General features: G+C 46.4%; 1 protein-coding gene across 1 annotated transcript in view; it reads left to right on the forward strand.

Moving 5' to 3' along the window:
• LOC119463718 (uncharacterized) overlaps nucleotides 1-20,225 on the forward strand; it is a 32,455-nt gene extending 12,230 nt beyond the window's left edge. The window contains exons 5-6 of the mRNA XM_037724543.2: nucleotides 15,287-15,979; nucleotides 19,221-20,225. Of these exons, the coding sequence (XP_037580471.2) occupies nucleotides 15,287-15,979; nucleotides 19,221-20,186 (1,659 nt within the window). The 3' untranslated portion in view covers nucleotides 20,187-20,225. The remainder of the gene's footprint in view (nucleotides 1-15,286; nucleotides 15,980-19,220) is intronic.
• The last annotated feature ends 5,388 nt before the right edge of the window (nucleotides 20,226-25,613 follow it).

Here is a 25,613-nt window from a genome sequence, read left to right on the forward strand (position 1 = left end):
TACGTTCGAACGTGCCTTGACTTTCAGCAACGAAAAGTGCCACCTACGAAACCTGCCGGACATTACATCCCGTTCCAGGGCTGGAAACACCGTTTGCACAAATTGGGAAGGACCTTTTGGACCCATTCCCAATATCTGGTGCCGGAAATAAGTGGATCATAGTTATGACAGATTACCTCACGCGATATGCGGAAACTAAGGCACTTCCGAGCAGCACAGCAGCCGAGGCCGCACATTTCTTCATCGGAAACGTCGTCCTGAGGCATAGTGCTGCATCGGTCATGGTAACCGACAGGGGAACCGCGTTCACGGCTGAACTTTTGCAAACTGTACTCACGCTCAGTGGCACGGCACACATAAGGACTACAGCCTATCACCTGCAAAGAAATGAACTTATGGAGTGCCTCAACAAGACTCTCGCAAACATGCTGTGCATATATGTCGATGTGGAACACAAGAACTGGGACCAAATGTTACCCTACGCAACGTTTGCTTATAATACGGCTCGGCATGAAACAGCAAGAATGACGCCATTCAGTCTCCTCTAAGGTCGAAAAGTGGCTACAATGCGGGATGCTATGCTGCCTCATGGTTCCAGCGATTCCGAGACTGACGTCGCAGATTTTACAGAGCGCGCCGAAGAAGCAAGACAGCTCGCGCGCGTTCGCATAACTAGCCAGCAGGGCCGTGATGCCAGACGTTACAATCAACACCATCGATGCGTTGTCTACCAGCCCGGTCAAGGAGTCAGGGTTTGGACTCCAGTACGCTGCCGAGGCCTCGAGGAGAAACTTCTACGCCGATACTTTGGACCACACAAGGTTCTACGACGCCTTAGCGACGTAAACTATGAAGTCGTTCCTGACAGCCCATCCTGGTCGAGGCGCCCTCAGGACCTGCCTGAGACAGTGCACGTGTTGCGCATGAAACCTTATTTTTTTTTATTGGCATGGACACTGTCTGGTTTGCTAGACACAGGGTACTACCCGCCGAGTATTTCGACGATGCTCCTTCTGGAGGGGGGCAAATGCCGCGACTCTATCTGTGCCCAACCCCGCTGACGACAAAGATGACGACCTTGAGTGTGCAAGCGAGGTTTTAAAGAAGATGCCTGAACTGAGCGCTTGTTCTTATTGTCTTGATTAAATACCGCTATCCGCCCTTGTCTCCAGTGAGCCGTGACAATATGGAAGCAGCATAGCAGTTTTGGCCAAGCTGCAGCTCACACAATTATGTTTTGAACTGAGGCAGTGGCACACAGGTGGATACACACTGTTATGACCTTAGTGTTATTTGGCTAGCAACCACTCAAGGTGGTATTGTGGTCATGTAGTTACACCCTGCATGCATTAATGTGCCACTTTGCGCCATTATCAAACGCAGCAAAAATATACGAAGCGTTTTTTTAGCCACTGATAACTTCCGGTCTGACACAAGCCTAGCAGAGATCATTAAAAGTAAACTTTGAACACATACTTAGATAGCAAGAGTCACAAAATAGGCTACACCTTGGGATAAGACAGCTGTGTGCACTATCAATTGGCGTCTAAATAAATAATGCGCATGCACCATAAATTAGGTGCAGCGTGGTTTCAAGTACTGTTGTAGAGAAGGTGGCTGCAAGGCAAAATATTGCGACACCTGACTGTCATACAAACATGTGAGTGGTTAACTAGGATTCTGGCGGCTTTGTACATTTCAGGTATCTGCTGCCTTAAAAGTTCCTAATTTTTCTTAAAGTCCAGAAATGGAAATTATGCAACTGTTTTGCGAAAGCCCCACTGAACGGCTTGGCGAACGGAGCTCATCCCATGGTTGAATGCTTGCTGCGCTGGTGTGACCACGATTCCATCGTACGGTTTCGTTATGAGTGGCATCAGAGGATACGCTGGGTCACCGTATATGACAAAATCCTCGTCTTTAGACAGCCGCTCTAGCTTCGAGTATATGCCACTGCTTTCAAAAATTCATGCAGCAAAACTAAAGAAAAGGAAAGGCTCATAAATTTAGGCAAATGCCATAGTAACTCAAACTGCTGCATGGGTGAAGGACTGCCTGAAAACCAGAATAATTTAAAGATTTTCACCTCATGTGTTGCTCTTGCAAGAAGTGAGAATGGGACGGAAAACCCTAAGCGTCATCTAATGATTAGGGAGATAAGAAGTAAGGCGTGTGATTCGTTGCACGAAAAGAAAAGGCACAATCCACTGACATGACTGAAGTAGTAATGTTGCAAAGGTGACGTTGCTTTTGTAATGTAGGTGTAAAGACTACACTACCTTTTTTCCTTGCTAAGAGCAAGAAGCTTACTCGCCTGAATCGTGTCGCGTTCCGGGGATAAGGCCCGTCCACTTGGCAAATCATGCCATTCGAGCACATAAGAGACTGGTATTTCACACAGTGAGTGGCATCTCTTGTGAACCGAGTAGTAGGATTCCTAGTTTTGTTTCGGTCGGCAAATCGGTCGAGCCGTTTCGTCCATGCACCCCCATAATTTGCGAAGAGGTGCTCCTTTTCTTTTCACAGCCTGCAGCGAAAAACAATGAAAAGAGATTGTCACTTCTAGTTATTGTATTTACTTACACAAACAAGCTAGAGCGTTCCAACAAGTGCCCTGACAAAACGGGTGTCAATGTGGTTCAAAACTTCCTGTCAAAAATACTCGTGGGCATGACACCACCGGCATTTTCAATAATTAAGAACAAACTACGTCGTGCTTTCGATAGTCATTGTTTTTTTTGCTATAATCATAAAAGAAGACGCCTCTTTTTAGAAGAATAGTAAACTGGACAAGCTACTACTTGTTCAGGTTTAATAGGTAGTGATAAACTGACGAATGTCAAAAGAGAAACAAAACGACGTACCAAGTTGCACTGAGAGTGTACCACAGTGTTTTTTTTAAGCATCAGTTTGTTAGGTCAACATTATCAACTTCAATCAACTTTCTTACATGATATGCGAGACAAACTGCACCTTATGACTCGACGTCATATTAGCAGCGTGCTAAGCTCGGGAGCAGTAAGTAGTGTGCGAATAAAAAGTGAAAAAGCGGACCTGCATCTGCAACTGCGCCAAGGCAGTGGCGAGATAACCAACTGTGGTTGTTTCAGCCGTCCTGAAGATGGTCGAAATGAGTGGTAACGTGCCGACACATTTTTATCGCCACAGAATACATCACGGAGGCGTGCCGGCGAAAAGTTTCTTCTACGTCACATCATCTGTTCGGATACGCGAGCCTGCCGAAGAGCAAGACACAGTGCGGTGCGCCTGCGGAACAGTGACGTTCTGCCCCCTGACCACTGCTTCCGGCACTAAAAGAGCACTTGCCAGTTCCCCGAAATCTTTCTCGAAACGAAACTGCAGCTTGAAAAGCGTAGCATCAATCCGCTCAACGTCGAGGAGTCCGCATCGTGAACGGCACCACAACAGTTCTGGCTCCCTTGTGCGCCTGAGTTCACACTCGAGGTCGTCCAAGGAGTCGTCGCCTCTGAGAAGTCGTCATTCCTCGCTGCTCAACATAAGGTCGCCTATATCCCCCCGTGACAAAACCGACAGCAGGTGACGGTCCCAGAGAACGCTTGACAGCATTGGCTGCATTGCAGTGCTCAAAAACGTGACCATAATGGCGTGACTCGGGTGACTCTGTGAGATTTTTGTGGCAGATATTCAATTCTGGCTTGATTTGCACTTGGTTTGACTTCGTGGGGGCTTATATTGGCTACACAGTTTCAGAAGCTGGCAGTATGGCGGTGCTGAGTAGAACACTACCGGATCCTGCGCGTGCACGGTCAATAATCCACTTCTCAACTTTGCGTTCAGCCAACTACTTGCCGTTTCGTGCGCACGCGCTTCTCTGCGTACGCGCAACCTCGCGCGCTGCGTACGTGGATGATTGAGGACGCCCAACTAAAACTGTTTATTGTCTCGGTATTCCTTTGCGGCCACAGTGAAATTTAGTTATAGTGAAATCCTGTTTAAACATGCTTCGTTACGTTACGGTTATATATACATGGTGTTCTATGAACAAGAGGTTATGAAAAGTGAAATACTTCATTATATCGATAATTTCGTTATATTGAAGTTCGTTATATCGAGGTTTACCTGTATATCGCGAAATGAAAACGCGTATACATCTGCGCTCCAATTTCGCATATCGTAATCGTCAGGGATTTTTGCCTTATTTAGGTCAATATGTGTTTCAATTTCTCGTGTAAGTAATGTCTCCCTCTTTGAATAATCCAGCTCAATAACTCGAATTATGTAATCTGCAACAGCTAATATTTCTTTTCAAATTCTGTAAAACATTGAAATGATCAGCCCACAGATACCAGGAGTGCTTCGTCAGTGATGTTATAAAACGGATATTTACAATCGTGCTTCGTAATAAATCTAACGTGCGGGTCCTTAAACTTCATATTCAACAACAAGTAGTGCAAAGTGTAAGAATAATATATAACAGCGCTTTGAAAGCCTCAGAGCAATCATTAGAATAATTTTCTAGAATACATGAAACACCAACTAGTTGCAGTCCGGATTGGCTGGGTATCCTGCAAGAAAGAAAAGAAATCGTGAGCGATTCCGCTGCTGTGACGATGGATTACCATCGGGGCAGTTTAGGGCACGGCATAAGGATGACACAGAATTTAGATCACAGGTATGAGGAAATTTTATTTCTCTAGTGGTGACGGCTGTCATACCGAAGAAAGGTACATGTACACCCACTTTGTTTAGATCGGCGGTCTTGATCGGCGGCATACATTTGCGTGAAAGTTCGCCGCCCCCGAGGGGAGCCGGAGGAAACCAGACGCGAGCGACGGGACCGCCACCCGGCGGCAAGTAGACGCGCACGACGGGACCGCCACGCCAGGAGAGCGGAAGGAAACTACAGCCTACCTACAGCCTAATGAGGCTGTACGTAGGCTGTAGCTCCGTATCCTCTGGGCTGTAGGCCTACAGCCTAGCTGTGGCTTCGGTGGTGCCGATGCTCCCTCTCATGTATCTTTCGCCTCCGCCGTGGCGCTGAGCGCCAGCTCACGCCGTATCTTCGCAGTTGTTTTGGGCCTATCTGCCCGAGCAGACGCTGTAGAGGCTGTAGACGCTGCTTGTAGGCTGGCAGGTATTTTTTTGCTCTTCTTGCCGGTGGCAAGAATTGATATGTCTGAGTGTTTATTATGGAATGGAATGTCTGAGTGTATATTAAGACATGCGCACACACACGCCAAGCCGACACCCCCGCGCACGCACGTGTATAGGCGCACACACGCACGCACACACACACACACACACACAAACACACACAAACACACACATATATATATATATATATATATATATATATATATATACATATTAAAATGGGAGTTTTGGTCTTCAAGCAGGCCTGGACCTGGCGTTGCAGAAAGCTATTTGAAAGGCAGGTCTGGTTACTGGCGAGCGCGAGCTAGAGTGTCAACAACCACCGTTAATCGTCGTCTTCTTTTCCCAGACATCGAAGCGCGGTCATTGGCCTTCAGTACAATTACCCCCCGTGGAATAAGGAGCCATCCTGGCGACCTAGGGGCAAGAAAACACAGGGGGATCATAGAACTGCTTGAGTCGCGACACGAGGACAATTTCTTGGCCGCGACGACGATGGTCAGAAGACGGTTCTAACGGCTCGATGAGGTAGTTCACAGGAAACGTTTGGTTAAGTACATGATATGGACCCTGGTACTGGAGACCTGCATCGTTGAAAGGCCAGGTGTAGTGGACGGGACGCGCCACCAGACTAGTGAGCCAGGAGCATAGCACGTAGTTGTAGCGGATGCATCGCGGTGTTGCTTCTGGCGCCCCTGGTCTTGTGATGTGAATGAACGTGCAAGTTGGCGGCATTCTTCAGCGTATGTACTGCTTGAGTCGTGGACTCTGAGGCGTCGGGTCGGTATAAAAGAATAGTGTCAATGGTGAAAGAAGGTTCGTGTCCGTGAAAGAGAAAGAAAGGGGAGAATCCAGTTGTGCTTTGAATGGCGGTGTTATAAGCGAACGGAACAAAAGGTAGCACTCGGTCCCAATTGGAGTGGTCTGACGAGATGTACATAGTGAGATATGGATGATAGGCGCTAGTGGTGCGGTGAACGATGAGGCATTCACGAAGCAATGCGGTGATGACGTCGGAGAGGAACGCATGACCAGGGTCACTCAGCAACTTTCGAGGAGCTCCATGACGAAAGACGAGATTGTGAAGAATGAAAGTGGCAACGTCTTTTGCAGTGGACGATGGAACAGGTGAAGTTTCGGCATACCGTGTGAGGTGATCGACAGCAACGATTATCCAACGGTTACCGTCTGGTGTACTGGGAAGGGGACCGTAGATGTCGATGCCGACGCGGTCAAATGGTCGGGCGGGACATGGCAGAGGTAATAAGGTGCCGGCAGCGTGTTGAGGAAAAATCTTGCGTCGCTGGCAGGCGGAACATGGCCGAACATACTGTCGAACATAAAGGTACATGCCACGCCAGTAGTACCGAAGCCTAATACGTGAATACGTCTTCAGGAAACCTGCGTGGCCACATTGTGGGTCGTTGTGGAAAGTGGAGCATATTTCGGAGCGCAGGCGGCGGGGAATGACGAGGAGCCACTTACGGCCGCCGGGGGTGTAATTCAGCCGGAAAAGCACGTCTTCCCGAGTGGTGAAGTGCTCAGCCTGCCGACGCAACGTCCGAGAAGTGGGAGCTGAAGTCCGGCCAGACAAAGTCTAGAATAGAAGCCACCCACAGGTCCTTGCGCTGCTCAGATGGCATGTCAGAGATGGCAAGAACGGTGGTATCGCAGGTGGTATTTGTGAAGCAGACAGGGTCGGGAGGCAGGGGCCAACGGGAGAGGGCGTCTGCATCCGAATGTTTCCCACCAGAGCGATACACGACGCGGATGTCGTATTCCTGGAGGCGCAATGCCCATCGAGCGAGGCGACCACTTGGATCTTTCAGTGACGACAACCAGCACAGGGCGTGGTGGTCGGTCACTACATCAAATGGGCGCCCGTAAACGTAAGGACGAAATTTCTCTATGGCCCAAATTATGTCAAGACATTCTTTTTCAGTGACCGCATAGTTGCCTTCGGCTTTGTTGAGAATTTGGCTCGCATAGGCAACGACGTACTCTTCAAACCCATCTTTCCGTTCAGCAAGATTGGCGCCGAACCCGACACCGCTGGCGTACGTGTGGATCTCAGTGGGTGCAGAGAGGTCAAAGTGTCGCAGTATAGGAGGCGACGTAAGGAGACGGAGCAATTCGTCGAAAGCGTCGTCGCAAGCAGGAGACCATGCCGGAAGGTTATTACTGCCAGCGAGGAGCTTGGTCAAAGGGTTGATGCTCATAGTGAATTTGCGAATAAAGCATCGTAAATGAGAACATAGGTTGATAAAGCTGTGGAGATCTTTCATGGTACGTGGTTTGGGAAACGCTGAAACGGCTGTAAGTTTGGCAAGGTCGGGGAGAATGCCGTTCTTCGAAAGAACATGCCCTAGAATCGTAAGCTTTCGAGCGGCGAGTTGGCATTTCTTCAAGTTCTGTTGCAGTCCTGCAGCTGAGAGGCAAGCGAGCACTTGTTCGAGACGAGTTAGATGGGACGCAAAATCGGAGGAAAAGACCACAATGTCGTCTAAATAACAAAGGCAAATATTCCACTTGAGGCCTGGAAGGATCGTGTCCACCATGCGCTCGAAAGTACCTGGCGCGTTGCAGAGGCCGAAGGGCATGACTAAATATACATATAAATCCAAGTGACTGGTATCATTAGAGACACGCAGTTCTTGGTAAAAAGGGCGCGGCTCACGGAATTGTTTGTAGCTTTCCTTGCAATCTGCACTCATAACGCTCCTACGGAAGCGCCCATTTGTTTTGCATGCGCAGAGCGAGTAACAGGCCACGGGATGAGCAGACGACCACCATCTTTGTCTTATGGTTCGCTTAAGATTCTTGTTTGAAACGGGAAGGCTAGCACCAATCGTGGACGAAATGACGTCACCCACGTCTTTCAGTAGCTTTGAGGGATGTGCTTTGTCCTTTCCTCATTTCGCTTAACAAACCTTTAACGCTTTTCTGAATTCGGCACAGGAATTTTCTTCTAGCTAGTGACCACGTTACGGGGCTCCGAGCCTTCTGCACATTTGTCAAGTCAATCTGACGGCTTCGTAAAAACTTACGCGCCATTCCACTGCTGTGAGGGTGGATTATTAGCGAATCAGTTTGGCACACGACATTGAGGTGACACAGAATTGAGATCACAGGTATGAACAAACTTGTATCTCTTGAACGGATACACACGCACACACACTATTATTTTGATCGGTGGTCTTGATAGGCGGCATATATTCTCGTGGATAACTACCGCCACCTCGGGTAGCCGGAGGAAACTAGACACGCGGGGCGGGACCGCCACCCGGCGGAAAGTAGGCACGCGCGAAGGGACCGCCACGCCGGGAGAGCGGAAGGAAACTAGGCACGCAAACGTTTAGAACGACGACAAGAGGGCGGTGCGAGCGTAAACATCGCCGACGCGGGTCGCACAGCGACAAATGTTTGAGAAACCCTTATTATCTACCTGAGAGTCTACTAATTTTAAAAATAATGCCTACTGATAATTAATATCCTGAAAATGCATATCCAACTCATGAGACATATAAGCTTTTGCATAGCTAGAATAAAGGTATTTTGCATCAAATTAGGAACCTGAATTTTTGCACAGGCAGATGTGTTTACGGACACGAAAAATGCATGGAACCCTAGCCAGAGACAGCTTCGCTATAAAATGTTAGGGTTACCGTAGCGTTTTCTTTGCTTCAATGCTCATTTCAGCTGACCTGTTGGACACATGCATCGGGCTTTATTTTTCTTAAAGAGTCGCCAAATATCGCATCAATAATTACATTCTTCTGGATAAAATCGCTCAAGAAAGTGAAGATCTAATATTCGAATAAGTGCACTGCAACAACCGAATACTTCCATCCTAAGAAAACTTAATAAATCACTACCTAAAATAAAAACATTACATGTACTTTAATGTATACCTTATTCGCATTACACCCAATACCACGGAGTAAATAAAAAAGACCATACTCGAGAGCCAATACTTCTTTCTAGTACGTGGAACTATACCATATTTCATAAAAAATCTTATGTGACTGCTATTTTGATCCTTTAATTCAGATTTCCAAGGCACAAGTTACAAGTTACTAAAACCAAAGATTCCTTCCAATTTCTTATAGTACATCTCACCCACAGCTATTGCCCCCTTCGAGTCCAAGCGGGATCTATAATAGGCAGTGAAATCAAGTCGTCAAAAAACCTGACCTCCACGTGATGTTGCGCTCTCTTTCCTAATACAAGAATTATCTGGGTGTTTCGTTGACGCCACCTCCGAGATAACTTACTCGGTTCACTTCTATCTTTTTCCGATAGTGACAGACACTTCTAAATAATAAAAACTGGAGATTAGTCAAGACACAATAATACTCTCAGCATAATAGATTATCTACAAGATACCTTCTTTTCGTATAATTTAGCAGCCTATAAACATTTTATTTATTAACATTAGCCCGTTCGACAATGACAAGTGGACGTTGGCAGCTAATGGCGAGCTTATATTACGCTGGCTTTAGCAGTGCAAACAAGAGCCTTAGTTAAAGCATCTTTACTTGCAGTGCGAAGCAATCAACAAGGACAAATCAAAAAGGCACAACTCGAGCGCTGTTTTCTTCTTGGTCTCTGTTGATTCATTCGCACTGTAAGTAAAGGTGCAAACGTACCGACTCGCCCAGCTAGCTACCGTACTTTAGTTAAAGCACGCTGGCATGAATATGTCCGAGTTAGCTGGAGCGCAATACCCATGCCGAGCACGTCAGGAGCACGCGTAACCCAGCCATAAATGTACAGTCAACCACAAAAGTTTGCGGACCACGCGAGCGCGTGCCAGACTGCCTATCCGCGCCACCTAGCGGTACGCCACCTAGCGGCGACAGGGGCGCTCTCCCGGATATGAGCCCTCTTGGTACTCGCCTGCCTGTTAATTTTTTATTCCCGTGCATGACATTGTTAGTTCGTTGTGTTGACGCAGAGCGCTGTCTGCGATAAGACCGCCACATATCTGGCTTGATAGCAGTATCGGAGCAATCACTGCAACCTTTGTCGACTGGTGTGCCAGTGGGTAGATAAGTTTCACGAAGCGCTGCGACGATTGTTTTACGCGACGTTTACTGGCGCACTTTGGTTGGCAGCATCTTGGTCCAATGAGCGTTGCTGCTTCTGCGTCTTGAGAGAAAGGGTAGGGAGGTGTTTCACTGTCATCAAAAATAAAGAAAAAGCGGATGCATAGAAAATTTTCTTTCACACATAGGCGCATCTTCGCATCAGTCGCTGAAAACGTAGTAGACTTGCTTCAGGCCACGTGGTGATTGCCTATTTGGAAAGATGCCGCTGCGTGTTCCACTTGACGAAAGAAGGCACATTGTGCGTTTATTTATAGAGGGAATACCTCAGCGCGAAATCTGCCGCCGAACCAACAGGAGCCGGACTGCCGTGAATAGGATTATTCAAGCTTTCCGCGACGATGACAGATTCACAGATATGGAGCGCAGTGGGCGTCCAAGGGCCACGACTGAGGAAGAGGACCGCCTGATTACGGCCGCCATCGTGGCTGATCCTTTTCAAAGTGCAGAGGATATCCGAGAAGCGCTCTCGCTCACGGTATCGTCTGAGACTGTAAGAAGAAGGCTGAGTGAGCTTGGCCTGCAGTCTTTCGTAGCAGCACAGAAGCCCTGCCTCTCAGACAGCCAGCTACAAGAACGACTCATGTTCGCTACAGCAATGAAAGATTGGACAACAGAGAAATGGGGCGATGTCATCTTTAGCGACGAGTCAACTTTTTCCACGCGCTGGGACCAACGGAAGCGGGTTTGGCGTCCACTAAACTGCAGGTGTGTTTACAGTGTATGGGCAGTTAATTCACGAAGCTAATTCTGCATCACAACATGTTTCACGTAAAATGAGCTTTTGGACATTACGAGATTTTTCTGTAGTGGTATTATGTTGAAAACATTAACGATTGTTTCATAGTACTACTTACTCTGAAGCTAATTAAAAGCTGCCAGTGGGTCTTTCAGTACTATCTAATGATGTTTGCACGTTTTCTATTGCAACTCTATAACAGCATTATAAAGTTCATACGCAAGAGGAATCACAACATTTTTAGACGCGCCGCTGGAACCCAATTGTATGCTATTTCTTGCAGATATCTGCCTAATTACACACAGAGTGTTCTATCCAGTGGACGGTGTTCCGTGAGCGTGTGGGGAGCAATCAGCAAAGATGGCCTTGGTCCCCTTGTGCGTCTGGAAGGGCCCTTCACTGCGTCACGGTACTGCGACGTCATCACTAGACACCTCGTTCCGTATGCGCTGGACGGTCCCTTCAGCGACGGCTGCTATTTTTTTCAACACGACCGCAGCCCGATCCATAAAGCACGTATCGTCCAGTCATTGCTAGAAGAACATGCTGTTTGCCAGCTTGAGTGGCCTCCATGTAGCGCCGACTTGAATCCCATAGAAAATGTCTGGGGCATGTTGAAGAAACGGCTGTCCACACGAGCCAACCGCGGCCGCACGGCCGATACGCTGTGGCAAGCGATCGCACAAGAATGGGAAAGCCTGCGCGGTCGACCGGAGATTACTGAATCTTTGTACGAGTCGATGCCCACGCGCATCAATAAGGTGCTAGAAAACGGCGGACATTTCACTTCCTACTAGATCATTGAGAGACCTATGTTTCATGACCCTTCTGTAAATGTCTTGTGAATAAATTCATCCCCTTCAGACACGAATTATGATGCACTGTCTGCAAATGCGTCAAATGCGCATGGCATCATTTCAAGACGCTCACTATTACATTCCAAGAAAGAAGACGAAGCAATGTGCTGTTTTGTGCGAGTTTCAGTAAAAAAAATTAATTAGCGTATAACTCATTATCTAATTATTCTGAAATCCGTCAGCTTCAATGCTTGCATAAAAAGAATCAACTATTAGGCCCGAAACGCATGCACACTTGCTTTTTCGGTTGTATTCGTGTCGACCGGAGAAAAAAAATACTCTTGACGTTGGTCTTGGAACGCGGCACGTCGAACGATTGTCTAACATGGTAGTGTCTCCAGCAAAGTGATCATCTGCAGCAATACGCAGGACAATGAAGTTAACTGACCGCTAGTTGTCCCATCAGGAAGCGGACACGAATGTGCACACTGAGTTTTAGGTCATTTGAAGAAACACGTGGCGTGGGACGCGCCTCCGAAGTTCGAGTCCCCAAACGAGGACGCCGTGTCGCAAAGGGTTATAAAAAGAGTCATCGCACCCGATTATTTCTTATTTTTCTAAATGTAACCACTATAGCAGCGCGGTGGTTCAGGCTTTGCGCAGCAAAACCCGGCCGCTACTCCCGGCCGCCACTGGCCGGGAGTAGCGGCTGTCACTTACCGGCCGCTACTGTCACTTAGCGATGGGGGAGGAACGGAAAAATTCTGCCTACTGACTAAGCATCTGTGTCCCATGGCTGCCTCACCGCTCACTCACGCACTCACGAAAAAAAAACAGCGTGGCTACGCGAAAATAGAACTGATAACAGCCGAAGAATACGCTGTCTGATTACTTGTACTGATATTCTGCTCTCAAAATATAAGCAAGTAGCCCTGGCTAACAAAGAGCGCGTCACGTTGAAAGAGATAGGTAGAAAATATTTGCGCACAGTGCGAAAATAGACAGGCCATAGATTTAAGGAGGGATGCGTCTTCAACGTAGCGCTGCTGTCGATCGCTGGTGACGTAGCGGAAGTGTCGCGAAGAGGCTCTTGGCCACGCGCTCGCGTGGTCCGCAAACTTTTGTGGTTGACTGTACATGACATGACAAAAAAGACGTAATAAACGCAAGAAAACTGTGCAGCGACTATCTGGTTCTAAATACGGTCCGTCGATGCAGGTTCATATGAATCTGTTGTCGACCTGGACACTCACTGTTTCTTTACTTTTTTCGGGTGAAGGCAACGAGCCATGCGCGGCGCTCTAGCCAAGATAGCCAATCATTCGCTGGCAGACTTGGCTTTCTGGCCAGCCTGCTACGGAATGTCACATGTCCCTCCATGACGTCACTTATTGCGACTTTAAGACGTATTTACACGTGCTCCTGACGCACTCGGTTTGAGATTTGCTTTATTTCACTACATCAGTACATTTGTAACACAACAAAATGTACCATTTATGGGGAGGATAGCAGGGTAAAAGCTGCATAGCTGCAGCTTGACTAGCACCGTTCGGCGGTCTTGAAGCATGTTGCCCCTTGGAACAAAGGCAGCAACATGCGGTTCCAAAAGAGTTTGAGTCTTACGGATAAATTTTGAAGTTAAATTCTAAAACCATAGCAAAAACACGGTCAATATGTCGTATTTACATCACAAAGAAAGATGTATTCGCTTTCAAACTTGAATTCAACAAGTATTCGTGCCAGCGTGCTTGAAATCAAGCCTTCCGATCTGTTCAAAAAGTCGAGTTACGAGCTATCATCGACTACAAACGTCTAATGGCTACCGGCGGCTTAAGCTTACTTAATTAGACCAGAAATTTACCGACGAGGAGTTTACTATTGTCCGCCTTGCTGCTAGTCTTGCCCGCGAGAGGTGCCATTTTCTCTCGAATTCCCAACATTTATTAAACTGAACTGAATTATGGGCTTTTACGTCCCAAAACCACGATCTGATTATGAGGCACGCCGTAGTGGGGGACTCCGGAAATTTCGACCTCCTGGGGTCTTTAACGTGCACCTAAATCTAAGTACACGGGTGTTTTCGCATTTCGCCCCCATCGAAATGCGGCCGCCGTGGCCGGGATTCGATCCCGCGCCCTCGTGCTCAGCAGCCCAACACCATAGCCACTGAGCAACCGCGGCGGGTTCTCCAACATCTATTAGTAGAGGCAGTCGTCGCAGAAAGAGCACGTATATATATATATATATATGTGACTATATATATGTGACTATATATATATTATATATATATATATATGGCTTATTAGCACATCTTATGCATCGCAACCTCATTCATGAACAGCGGCCGTTAGCTTTGCGAAGAACTGTGCTGAAGTTTAGTGGGAGTGCGGTATCGACGACTTAGAAGACCACCTAATTAGCATAAGAATTAGGTCCCAGTGGCTGTGCGAGCTCCACCACATCTGAAGTCATTCATCAACAACGGTGCAGTCACTGCCGGAAAAGGTGCCTGCATCTCGCGGTTGTGCCCGGACGACGGAAGGCACAGTTGCTGAAATCTTGGAATATTTCTCGCAAAGTTAGCCACGGAGTAACGGCTGCGTAATTCAGCCTAGCGCGCTGAAGAGCATGCAACATTACCAAAGCTTTACGGTCAAACGAAAGAGTGAACTGTATTTACAGTGTATATAATCTGATTCAGCGGCATTCAAGATGGTCAGTAAGGTCCACGAAAGTCTGTTTCTACGCATTCGGCACTGTCCTTAGTGTCTTCATTGGCCGCGCCCGTGACAATATTTCTAGCTCAGGCAGATGGCCAATGGCAAGCAGCACAGATAATGTAAAGGTAAAAGAAATACGACGCCCTTCTAGTTGTCCTCCTATTGCCACATATGAAATATCTTGATATCACTAGGCTTAGCTTTTAGAGTGAATTTGCTATGCTAGCAAAGCTTTTTTTATGGAGAAAAACAGAGAGATGAGAATTTATTGAGGGAATGCAGAGAAGTCAGCATGATGATAATAATGCTCAAGACAGCTAGTCACTTTCGCGAGTGACAAACCATCGGGTCAGATAAGGGAACAGAAAGCAAACTTTCGAGAACTTCGTGGAGACCTTCTTGTCACAAAACATACACCTGTAACACCAGCGGGAGCCGCATGTTAACCAAAATCCAATAGGGACTTTCGAGGCGAAATGTAACCACAGGTATATGGGGCTAAATTTTTAATACGACTAAAATATTACCTTCACCGAGAGCCGTTGGTATCAGCTGACTTTATTGAGCAAAGGTGGCCTAATAATGGAGAATTGTTTTATTGCAGGCATAGAAGCTTATGCATTGCAGTATATGTGGAAAGAGATGCATGAATATAGCGAACTTGCATTTGTTCTTGTGTCTACATTCTTGCCCACTTTGCTGCCTAAGCCAAAGCAGAGTTTCGCGAATCACGCAAACGGAGAGATGTTGACGCCTGCAGCTGAGCTACTGATCTCATCCTCGCAGGTTCTGTTCGACATATTCAAGAAGTTCAACTTCGAGTGGCCTTCGTTAACGCTTCCCCGGAACTTTGACCTGATGGAGTACCTACTGGGCATGTCCTTTGAGTACAATCTTGCGACGCCCGCCTTGCTTAGCCTCACGCCAGACCTAAAGACCGACAAGCGGTATGGCCTCTCTTTCGAAATCTCATTGAACATTGAAGAGGACGCATTCGACGCTGAAGACATAGCCAGTTGCATCTCATCGGTGGTGCCATCTGGGACAGGCGATTCGGCCTTGAATTTCGCCAAACGAATCCACACCGTTTTCTCAGACATATTGACTACCGTGATAGCCGTGTTTCTCAACGACCAACGGGTGGTGACCGTTTACACTACCATCGAGAAGCTCGCGAACGACACCACTGGGCACACCAAGAAGGAAGCCTGGCTTAAGGTCATCAACAACCACCTGCCCATGGCTGTCGGCAAGACAGTGGACGTGCTGACGCTCAACAATAGTGGCTTGCTTCTCAAAACGATCCTCGACAACACGAAGCGGTCCGGCTACGTTGATCTCGTTCTGTACGGAGGCTGGAATATTCTCGTCAATCTGCGCACAGCGGTGTCGTCTCCACTGTCGAAATGTGTGGCTGAATTGGCTTCGGTGTTGCCCCAGCTGCAGTCCGCGGTTAAATGCTTGGAATCAGTGAATGAGGTTTGTGCACGTAAAGCTAGTTGTCATACTAGTTGTTACAGTGGAGATCAAAAATTTTTGGCACGTGACATCTGAGAAAAAGCTCAGTACATTCCAAGTCTCATAGCACCGCCTCCTAATCGGGTTTCCAGACTGTACTATGGTACTGTAGTTACTCACCAGATGTATGTCACTGTGTGCGAACATTGTTGCTGCTGCACTGGCCACGGTCAAGACTGCTCCTAAATTATGTATTTTTTAAATTCCGCGGTGTGTAAATTTTGACGTCACACGCGAGAGCCTACTTTACGTGTGTGGACACTACCCGCATTAGATGTAAAAGGGCGGCGTGTTACCGACACATTTTAAATACAGAACGAATATAGCGTTGACCACTGCGACAATGGTCCTCCTGTTGGCCATATTTGACGCGTCCTAACATTTCAGCTCGTGCTCTGTGACCAGGCGTGTAGTCATTCACCTTCTGTGAGATCCAAAATTGCAGTAGCCCCAATTCCCAAGAACATGCATCCCGAGTACAACAAGGAAAGGAGCAAAGCACGCGTACATATTCAATCGATGCACTCCAATAACGCTAGGTACAATACGTACTACACGGACGCAGCCGCGTATGCAGAGACGCCCGGGCAGCGCTAAAAGGAGGAACTCCCTGGCAGTCGTGAACGTTATCAGCCAGCAGCAAATAACCGCGTCGGCCACCGCGGACTCCCCCACCTCGGCCGAAATTTTAGCAGTGGCGATCGCCCTCGCTCACGCGGAGCGTGCGGAAAGGGACTCTCTGCTGCTTGGGAACTGTAAACAAACCAAACAATTCATTCATCCTTGCATAATGCCAAAAACATGAGTGGATCTATGGTGCTACTAAAGCCTTTCTGCAAGACTATCTGATTCTGCAAGTGTGCTTTAAAGCTTGGGACTCAAAATATTGTCGGCATTTCGAATTCACATTCTTATCAGACGTGAATGCCAAATTATTGAGCCAAATTATGTTTTTTTGCGGCTCTTAGTCGCCGAAAAAGTTTCCTCGCAATATTTCTGGGCTTCGCAAAAAAATTTTGGGTGTTTCTTTTCGTTTTGTAATACAGGCGGACGAATTCACTTAACTGTAGGGCTAGCAGACATGTTCTTAACCGCAAGCATCATGGGCTAACAACAATGCAACCACACTGGTTTGGTATCTAGCCTACAGTATCGCAACATCATAAAGGAAATGAAATTTTAAAGAGTACTGACAGATAAAAGCGCAAGGCCACATTCGTCTTATACCATAACGCATCAAGCAATCCACAAGTAAGGCTACCTTCATTCACTGTTGTGCACGCTTTCACGACTTGCTCCGATGGCGTCTTTTACAGCCCCGACTAGTTCGACCCCTCTCGCGTGTACACGGCCCCGTCAAAGGGAATACGGTGCGAACAATATTTAACAAAATAGCTAGCTTAGGGCAGTTTCACTTCTCATGCTGCCGCTGCGAGCAGTAGGAACAGCCTAAATTACCACAAATACGTTTGAAATGCACCGCATTTAAATATGCATTACCCAGCTAAGACTGCATTTCAAGAGCATAGGACCGAAGGCAAGAAGTTGTGTGTTAGGGTAAACAAGGAAATTTTCGACCAAGTGATAAGAATACACTTACATGGCATAAGCAAAAAACTCACGAGATAAGTATTGGGGAACTGCTAACTGTTTCCCCTGATGAAGGCACGCGACATTGTACAACTTATCACTTAGGCATACAGTAAAATTTAACTGCGAGGAGCTCTGACATGTATTATGCATTAACTAGTCGTCATGGAATATTTATGAAAGCAAAATGAGACAACTGAGCTAATAATGTAATACCGAGGCAAGTATATACGTATATTGGCGTGTATGCTGCGTTATTCAGCGCAAATCCTAGATAGTGATCACGTAATCCGCCTCTGGAAAATTGGGGAACAAGCATGAGTGCTTCAATAATCTCAACACCGAATCACGTGCGACCAAAGGGAAGTCCTAAGGGTGAAATTTATTCATCCATTTTATGTATTTGTCTTTAAACATTTCGCAACGGTATTGCGGTGCGAACAACGCCAGACGTGTGTTTTTCTGTAATTTTTAATTTCGCACCTGTTTGTCACCAAACACTGGACGTTCTCACGCTAAGGTGCGTTGGTGTTGGTTGATGAACATTTCGAATGTTTCAAGCCACCAGTTGCCAAGACTAGAAAATGCGTGATGCGTTAAAAGAGATCCTGAACCACTTCTAGGGATCGTGAAAAAACAGCCTACGCTAATAGCCTGCACAGCAGTGAACATCTTAGCCATATTTTGCAATCTTCCCTTGCGTGTGGAACTTTCGAGTGAAGCGCGAAGTCACCTTTTCTCAAACATTCGCTTTTCAATAGAAGCCCTCTTCTCATTCTTTTCAGGCTGCCATGTGTCATTCTTAGCATCAGCACTTAACCTCACTGACTCATGCCATGCATAACACAGAAATGGCTCATTTGTAAGCAGGCGTCATTAAATTAGTCCTCTTACAAAGTGGGAGCCTTGTGAATGAACTTTTTTTCAGACTTCTTTCAGCAAAAATATTTCCGGAGTCCCCCAGTACACGTGCCTGATAACTAGATTGTTTGGTTTTGGCAGGTAAAATCCTTTAAATAATTTTTTCTGCAAAAATTTTTTCGTAATATGGCACTGTACGTGCTGCCACTAATCCGCAAGCAGTTTTCAATATCATTCGCTCAAATGCAAGCAAATTTACCACAGTGTCCATGTTTTGTGGCCTTGTTAGCCTACTACGTTTCAACTCGTCACGCTAGAAACACGTGCTCTCCTTACTAAGGCTTTCACTGATTCTAAATCTACGTACTAGATAGACACCGTTGTTTCGGCGTCGTTCGTGCTTTCATGTTTAAAGCTAAAGCACCTTAGCATATCCTAAACATTCAATGCCATGCTATAGATCACATTGTGTTTTTGAACTGATTTGCCACCTATGCTGATGCAGTGACCTGCTGTTTTTCAAACAGTGCCTCTGAGCTTTTCGATTGACCGCAAGATCTATTTGCCATGGGCCATCGGGTTGTTCTTTAATATGCCCAGCAGCTGAGCTGGTTTGCATTGCAGGCGTCTTTTCTCTGCAGTTTTGACGCTCATTCGTTTCCAATTGAAAGCCTTGTTCTTGCTTGAGCCTAAGTTAACGTGTTTAGCCTCTGTAGTAACCCGCTCACCTTTAAAAATTGGCCACACGCAGGTTGCGCCATTCGCCCTCGGCCGGTTTGCCATCGACAGCCTGGAGCTACATCGTAACATCAATCACACGAACAACACGTGGAACGCAGTTAAGAAGGCCACTCGAGAAAACTTCGCTAAGCTCTCGTGGATGGACGAATCAACCGCCAAAGGCGCCATCGAGCACGTCGACAGCCTGATTACTGTCCTTCCTCTGCCGCAACACCTCTATACAAACGAAGCACTCCAGGCACACTACGCTTTCCTGGATCCGAATGTCTCGCAGCCGTTCATTCATTGGCTGTTTAAAACAAAGCAGAGACGCCTTCAAGAGCAGAAGCGCCTTTTCAAAGAATCCACAGTGACCATTTACCGTGACGACTTTGACTACAGCGCATTCACCGTGAACGCGTTTTACGTGCCCCTAATGCACATCATGGCCATCCTGCCGGCGATCATGGCAGCGCCGTTCATGCCACAGGAGGTGCCGGCGACGATCCACTACGGCGCCATGGGAAAAGTATTAGGACACGAACTGACGCACGCCTTCGACCCATTGTTTAGCAACCTCACTAGGACGGGGGAAGTCGGCACATGGTGGTCGAAGCAGTCATTCGACAACTTCCGCGGCCGTTTAGAGTGCCTCCGGCGCCAGCTACAGAGTTACACTGAAAACGAGGTGCACAGCAAGAACGCGCTGTCGGAAACATTCGCCGACACGGCCGGAACTGCCAAGGCTCGGCTAGCCTTCACCTCTCTGCCGGCAGAGAAGGGTGTTCTGGGATATACCCAGGAACAGTCGTTCTTTATCGCTGGCTGTTTCGCGTTTTGCTCGGAGGGTGGTTACGATTGGAAAGAGCATGATAAATACCCTGCCATGGTGTTACGGTGCAATATACCCGCCCTAAACGAGAAGAAGTTTGCGACCGCATTCAACTGCCCTAAAGAATCGGCGATGAACCCTGAGAAACGTTGCACATTCCATTGATTGGAACCTACAGAAAGAATAGATATATCGTTCCAGCAGAGAAAGATTTGAGGGGACATGGTATCTTTTTCGTTCTTTTCGATTTGATTTGATTCTTTTTGATTTGTATTTCATTCTTTTTATTTCAATATTATAGATCACCATGCAATATGGCTTTTTTCCATGACGCATGGCCTCCCAACCAAGTAAATCTAGGTAGAAAACGCAAGAAAGTTGTCTAACGTCATGAGTTGTGAATTACCTCTAGACCGTTTTATAATGTATACTGTAGCCCTGAAAAAGCTATTTCAGGTGTAGGTATCGAATAAAGGGTGCAAGAAAAGCTAGTATTGTGCATTTGAAAGATTCAACTCATCTCGGAACCAACAAGATCATAACTTATGAAAAACTGAGAAAAATAGATATTACAAAATTGCATTGTCCTCAGGTGAGGTAAAAAGGTCGTCTAAGAGAAAAATAGCTAGTTAACTGCATACATACGACGCAAAAAAAAGACAAAGCTATTCAGACGTGTTAGTTCAAATGTGATATTGTTTTAACAACTCGTGGGTCCAAGACCATGTATCAAGAGAAGTATTCAGTATATAAAAGCCAACACAACGAGACAATCGTATTGTACAAAGCTTTTAATGAATCAGCTTCACGACGGCCAGAGAGTGGTGTAACGTCTTAAAGCAACACTAAAGGAAAACAAAAAGTAAAGGTAAAGTGGTAGAGTAAAAGAGTGATAAAGTGATAGATGTCTAAGGCGTCCATATGCTCTCGAACAGAGCTTTAGTAATCGAAAAAATTAAGGTAAATGCAGGACACGTTAAGAGACTCCCCAGAGACAATCAGGTGACGACAGGTGAGACATTCAGACACCCGATGACGAAGGCACTACTAAAAAAAGTGTCACTAGTACGCAACCACTCGAATTGAAAAGAGCATTTCATTGGATTACAAGAGGGAAGAAAATGCTACTTGTCTGCTTCTATTAGATTCTTAAAAAAAATTTTTTGCGTTACCCTTGATAACGACATGGGTGGTGTAAGGGGCTCGTTGTCGCTTGGCTTTGCGCCTTGTGCTTTCGAGTTTCAGTAGTTCCGTTATCGCGTAGTGCTGCGCAGGTGTTACTGGCTCGCTAAACTCACACTTGAAATTGCAAGCAGCAGAGAATGCCACCTCCATGTGATGTCGCCGGATGCCCGAACGGTCCACGCGACGGCACGTCCAGGCGGTGACCAGCTTTGTCGCCCGACGTCACATTGCTGAAGTCCTCGCTGCTTTCGCGCTTTGAAGAGACGGTGTCGAGGCCACTGTCGTAGTACGCAACGACACCGGCAGCGGGAGCCCTCAGCAGCATGTCAGGCTCATCGGAGCTTAAATCGCTCAATTCGAGCCCAGCATCGCGAGACAATGTGCCGTTGTCAGTGTCGTCAACAAGGTCCGTTGCGACGAGCGTCGACGATCATCGTGTTTATCATTAGGCGCACGCTTTCCCTTCCGCTTTCGCACTGCCGTCGGCTCTGTCTTGGCTATGTTTCTGGCCACGTGTCTGCGTTTCCCGCAAAAAAGCCGTAGCGCCGTCTGCGGGCGGCGTTGCACTCACCGGCGGCACAACGTCATTATGATAACATGACGTCACCACTACTCGCTCAGGAGGGCGGGCGATTTGAATGTTGCTAGAGGTACGCGGACGCTTCAGACGCGAATTTTCTCGTAAAATAGGCCTTTTCTTGGCTTGAAACGATCATTTCGAGGTTTCTGTGATCGTATTTTACCATTCCACGTTGGCTTAATATTTTTTAATTAATTTTGTTCTAGTTTCCTTATACAAGAAACCTAAGGGTCCCGGACAAAACGTGGTTCCTTGACCTGGCTGGGTCCGTGTCCCTATACAAACTGCACTACGGAGGAAACAGGGTAATACAAATCAAGAAAATATTTCAATATCTAGTCACATAGAAAAAGAAAAAAAATGTGCGTAAAAAGCAGCAAACAAACAATAAACAGAATTCATAACGCTCACGGTATCCATGTCTTATCCCGCGACACACAGACACACTTGCTCATGACGAACAAGAAATATGACGCAAAAAAAAAGATCTGTCGCAAAAAAAAGAAAGCTAGGGTATGTTTAAAACACAACTCAATAAGCTTACAGAAAAATTGCTTCTGTCAAAGCACCCTTAAAAACACCTACTGACGAGTGCCGTTCAATTATTGTGATAAGATCCTTGTTCTCGTTCAAAAGTTTAGGTATGTGATATTGTTACGTGTTATTCCCGCGCGCTGATGCACGCATGCTGCCGAGCATGCAAGAATGCGCCAGAAAGACGAATGAAGACGACGATCAGAATAGCGCTCGTGTTGTTGTTTTGCCATCTTACCTGCAGCCGCCTCTCTCTGGATATATCTTGTAAATATAATTCCCTATCCATTTTGGCTATACTCACATCCCCGTGGCAAAATTTTAAACTTTGTTCACCATAATTGGTTCGTAATTTTGGTACTCTGTATTTATTGTTCAAAGACCAAAATTCTGATTCATTACCATAAACGATAGTTGAAAACATTGACGGTCTTTTTTTATTTCTGTGTTTATGTAGGTCGCAAGCTTGCGTTTGTAAAGCTGGTCTACCTTCAATATTCCGTGGTAGTCTAGGAAAGACTGCGTGCTTTCGCTGTGTTTTAAACCTTCTAAAGCCCTAATTGACTTTTTTGGGGGGCAATAAGAATGTTTTAGATATTAGAAGTAGTGGCTTTATTACACAAGCTTTATCAGGACACTTATGCCAGTAGTTCGTGCAGGCACTGCAATGTCTTCGCTAGCCTAGACCATATGCTCTGGCGTTGACCCTCGTTGCTAGGCACGGAACAAATCAATGAGGACAAGTGGCTTTCCGCTATCAAGAGCCCCGATGCCGGGGCGCAACTATGGGCTGTCCAGAGGGCCCACGATGTGGCGGTCGGGCATGGCCTAACTGTCCCAACGTGGGAGCGGCCCGCTGCGCGTTGACTCGCGTACCTCAGGACTTTCATTAACGTTTTGCATCGATCCATCCATCATAGAAAAATAAAGAAATGCTCTGAGTTTTCTCGGAATCATATTTCTTCTTTTCGATAATGCTCCTTTACTCTGGATAGTTTTAATTTCAGGTAACTAATATGTGTATTCCATGACAGGTTCTCATGAAAAAAAAAACTCAGAATTTATTAGAATCCACACGTTCTATCAAGTTGTTACGAAAATGTAAGGCAAGTTTGTTATCGTCGGTGTTACCGGCTCTCAAAAGACGTACTTTGTTTTATTTGCATCCAACTGTAATTAATTTGCATCTAGCCAGTCAGAGGATTTAAGTATTCGCATCTGTTTCTAGGCTTGATAAATTCGTGCCAGAAAAAGCTGCATTCTCCTCGTGGTTAAAATAGTTATCTGCGTGCATCATTACGAGCAACATTTTCCTGTGTGTATAAGTAGGTGACGTTCAGCGGAGTTTTAAGTCTTGTAAACTCGCCGTCTGCAAGTGACAGGTTCAGCTTGGTCGGCACAAAGAATCAAAATGGACCAATGAGAATGTATGTAAGCTAAATCCGAGTAAAGGCCCCTGTGTTCTCTTCACGAAGAAACAGGCCTGATCACAAATTCCATTTAAAGCATAGCGGACAGAAATTATCTGCAAATACACAACACAAATTTTAGGCGTCATATTAGACTCGAAACTAACCTTCATCCCGCACATAAAGCACCTCAAACAGATATGTCTAATAACAATGAACCTTCCCAAAATTTTATCAGTGAGAACATTGGGCAGCGATAAGAAGTGCCTAATGAACATGTGCAAGAGCCTCAACGTACAGTCGAGTGCAAAATTTTAGAGACCACGGGAGCTGCTACTAAACTGCATCGCTGCGCCTTCTGATGGCGGCGCGCCTAAGTTCGACAGCGCGTACTGCGCACGCGCGTTCTTTTTTATCCGCCAAATTGCTCGTTCGGTCGCTTCAACCCCGCGCGCAGCGGAACGCGGGAGAGAGCGCAATGTGCCACTTCTGCAGTCGCCGTGGAATCGTAGAGCGTAAAAGACATCGCTGTTTCCTGACCTTATCCCATAATTCGATTTCGGAAAAAGTGACGCAAAGCATGTGTTCCTTGCCGCGGAACGTCTAGAAGCAAGGCGTAGAGGATGGCGCGCTCCGAACGCTGCAGGTACAAATGAAGTGTTTTCGTCACAATATGACGATATCATCACTCGGGCAATTCCACGGCGACTGCAGAAGTGGCACCTCGCGCTCTCGCCCGGGTTCCGGCGCGTGCGCGGTTGAAGCGACCGAACGAGCAGGCTGGCAGGTAAAAAAGGACACGCGTGCGCAGTACGCACTCTCGAACTTAGGCGCGCAGCTGTAAGAAGGCGCAGCTATGCAGTTTAGTCACTGCTCCCGCGGTCTCTCAAATTGTGCACTCACTTGTTTGGACAATAGCGCTGTGGTGTATCAGTCAGCTATCCCGAGTGCCCTAAAGATGCTTGATCCTGTTCACCACTTAGGCATCCGGCTGGCCGCAGGCGCCTTCAGGAAAAGTCGTGTACGAAGTCTTTATGCAGAATTGAATGAGTGCTCCCTTTATCTATCAACAGCGTTATGTCAGTTTCATGTAGTCTCTAAAATTACATGAAAAGTGCCTCGAGGGGCCAGTCGGGCTGCAATATTGCGTGTATTCGCGGGCTTCTTTCATGCTCGGAAAACCCTTTTACATAGCACCTATTTAACAACAGAAAGCTTTATCGGGTGTTTTTCATGTCGCTCTACAATTTTTTCCTTGACAGTTGTTATCTAATTATATTATTTGAGAAATTGAATAAATAATTGTTACTAAATATGTATTTGGACAAAATGGAAAAAACTAATCTGAGTATCTCCAAGTGACGGCAAAGAACATTACCTTGGTTCTGTTTAGCTACATGGCATTTTCATATTTTTATACCTTGTAGCATGATAGTTAATTGGGACACCCTGTATACAGACTCCGTAATCATCGTGAAAGGTGTAGTGTTTTTGCAACTACATAATAATCCTGTAATTATTGATATTTGTTCACTTCCGTGTGTACAACCTACGCATCAGACCGACATGTTATAACATCTTAACAAAAATCAAGCGCGAGAAAGACGTGGACGAGCAGGAAACGACAAACACTTTTTCGCGCTAGTTTTTTTTTTTCAAGATGGAACCACATCAACGTGCCCAGCTCTCAGCTTTGATGATGTTATAACATTCTGGGTGCCTGGACACCGAGGGAATAAAGGCAACATGCTGTCCGTTGAAATCACAAAGTCCATAGAAAATATAGTTAGCAACCGCTCCATAGCTATCTAAAACCATTGTTGCGCAAGAAACTCAGAAGTTATTGGTAAACAATCTGGGATAGTCAAACACCAAATAAGTTCT

This window comes from Dermacentor silvarum, chromosome 9, assembly GCF_013339745.2.
Source record: "Dermacentor silvarum isolate Dsil-2018 chromosome 9, BIME_Dsil_1.4, whole genome shotgun sequence".
Taxonomy (NCBI): domain Eukaryota; kingdom Metazoa; phylum Arthropoda; class Arachnida; order Ixodida; family Ixodidae; genus Dermacentor; species Dermacentor silvarum.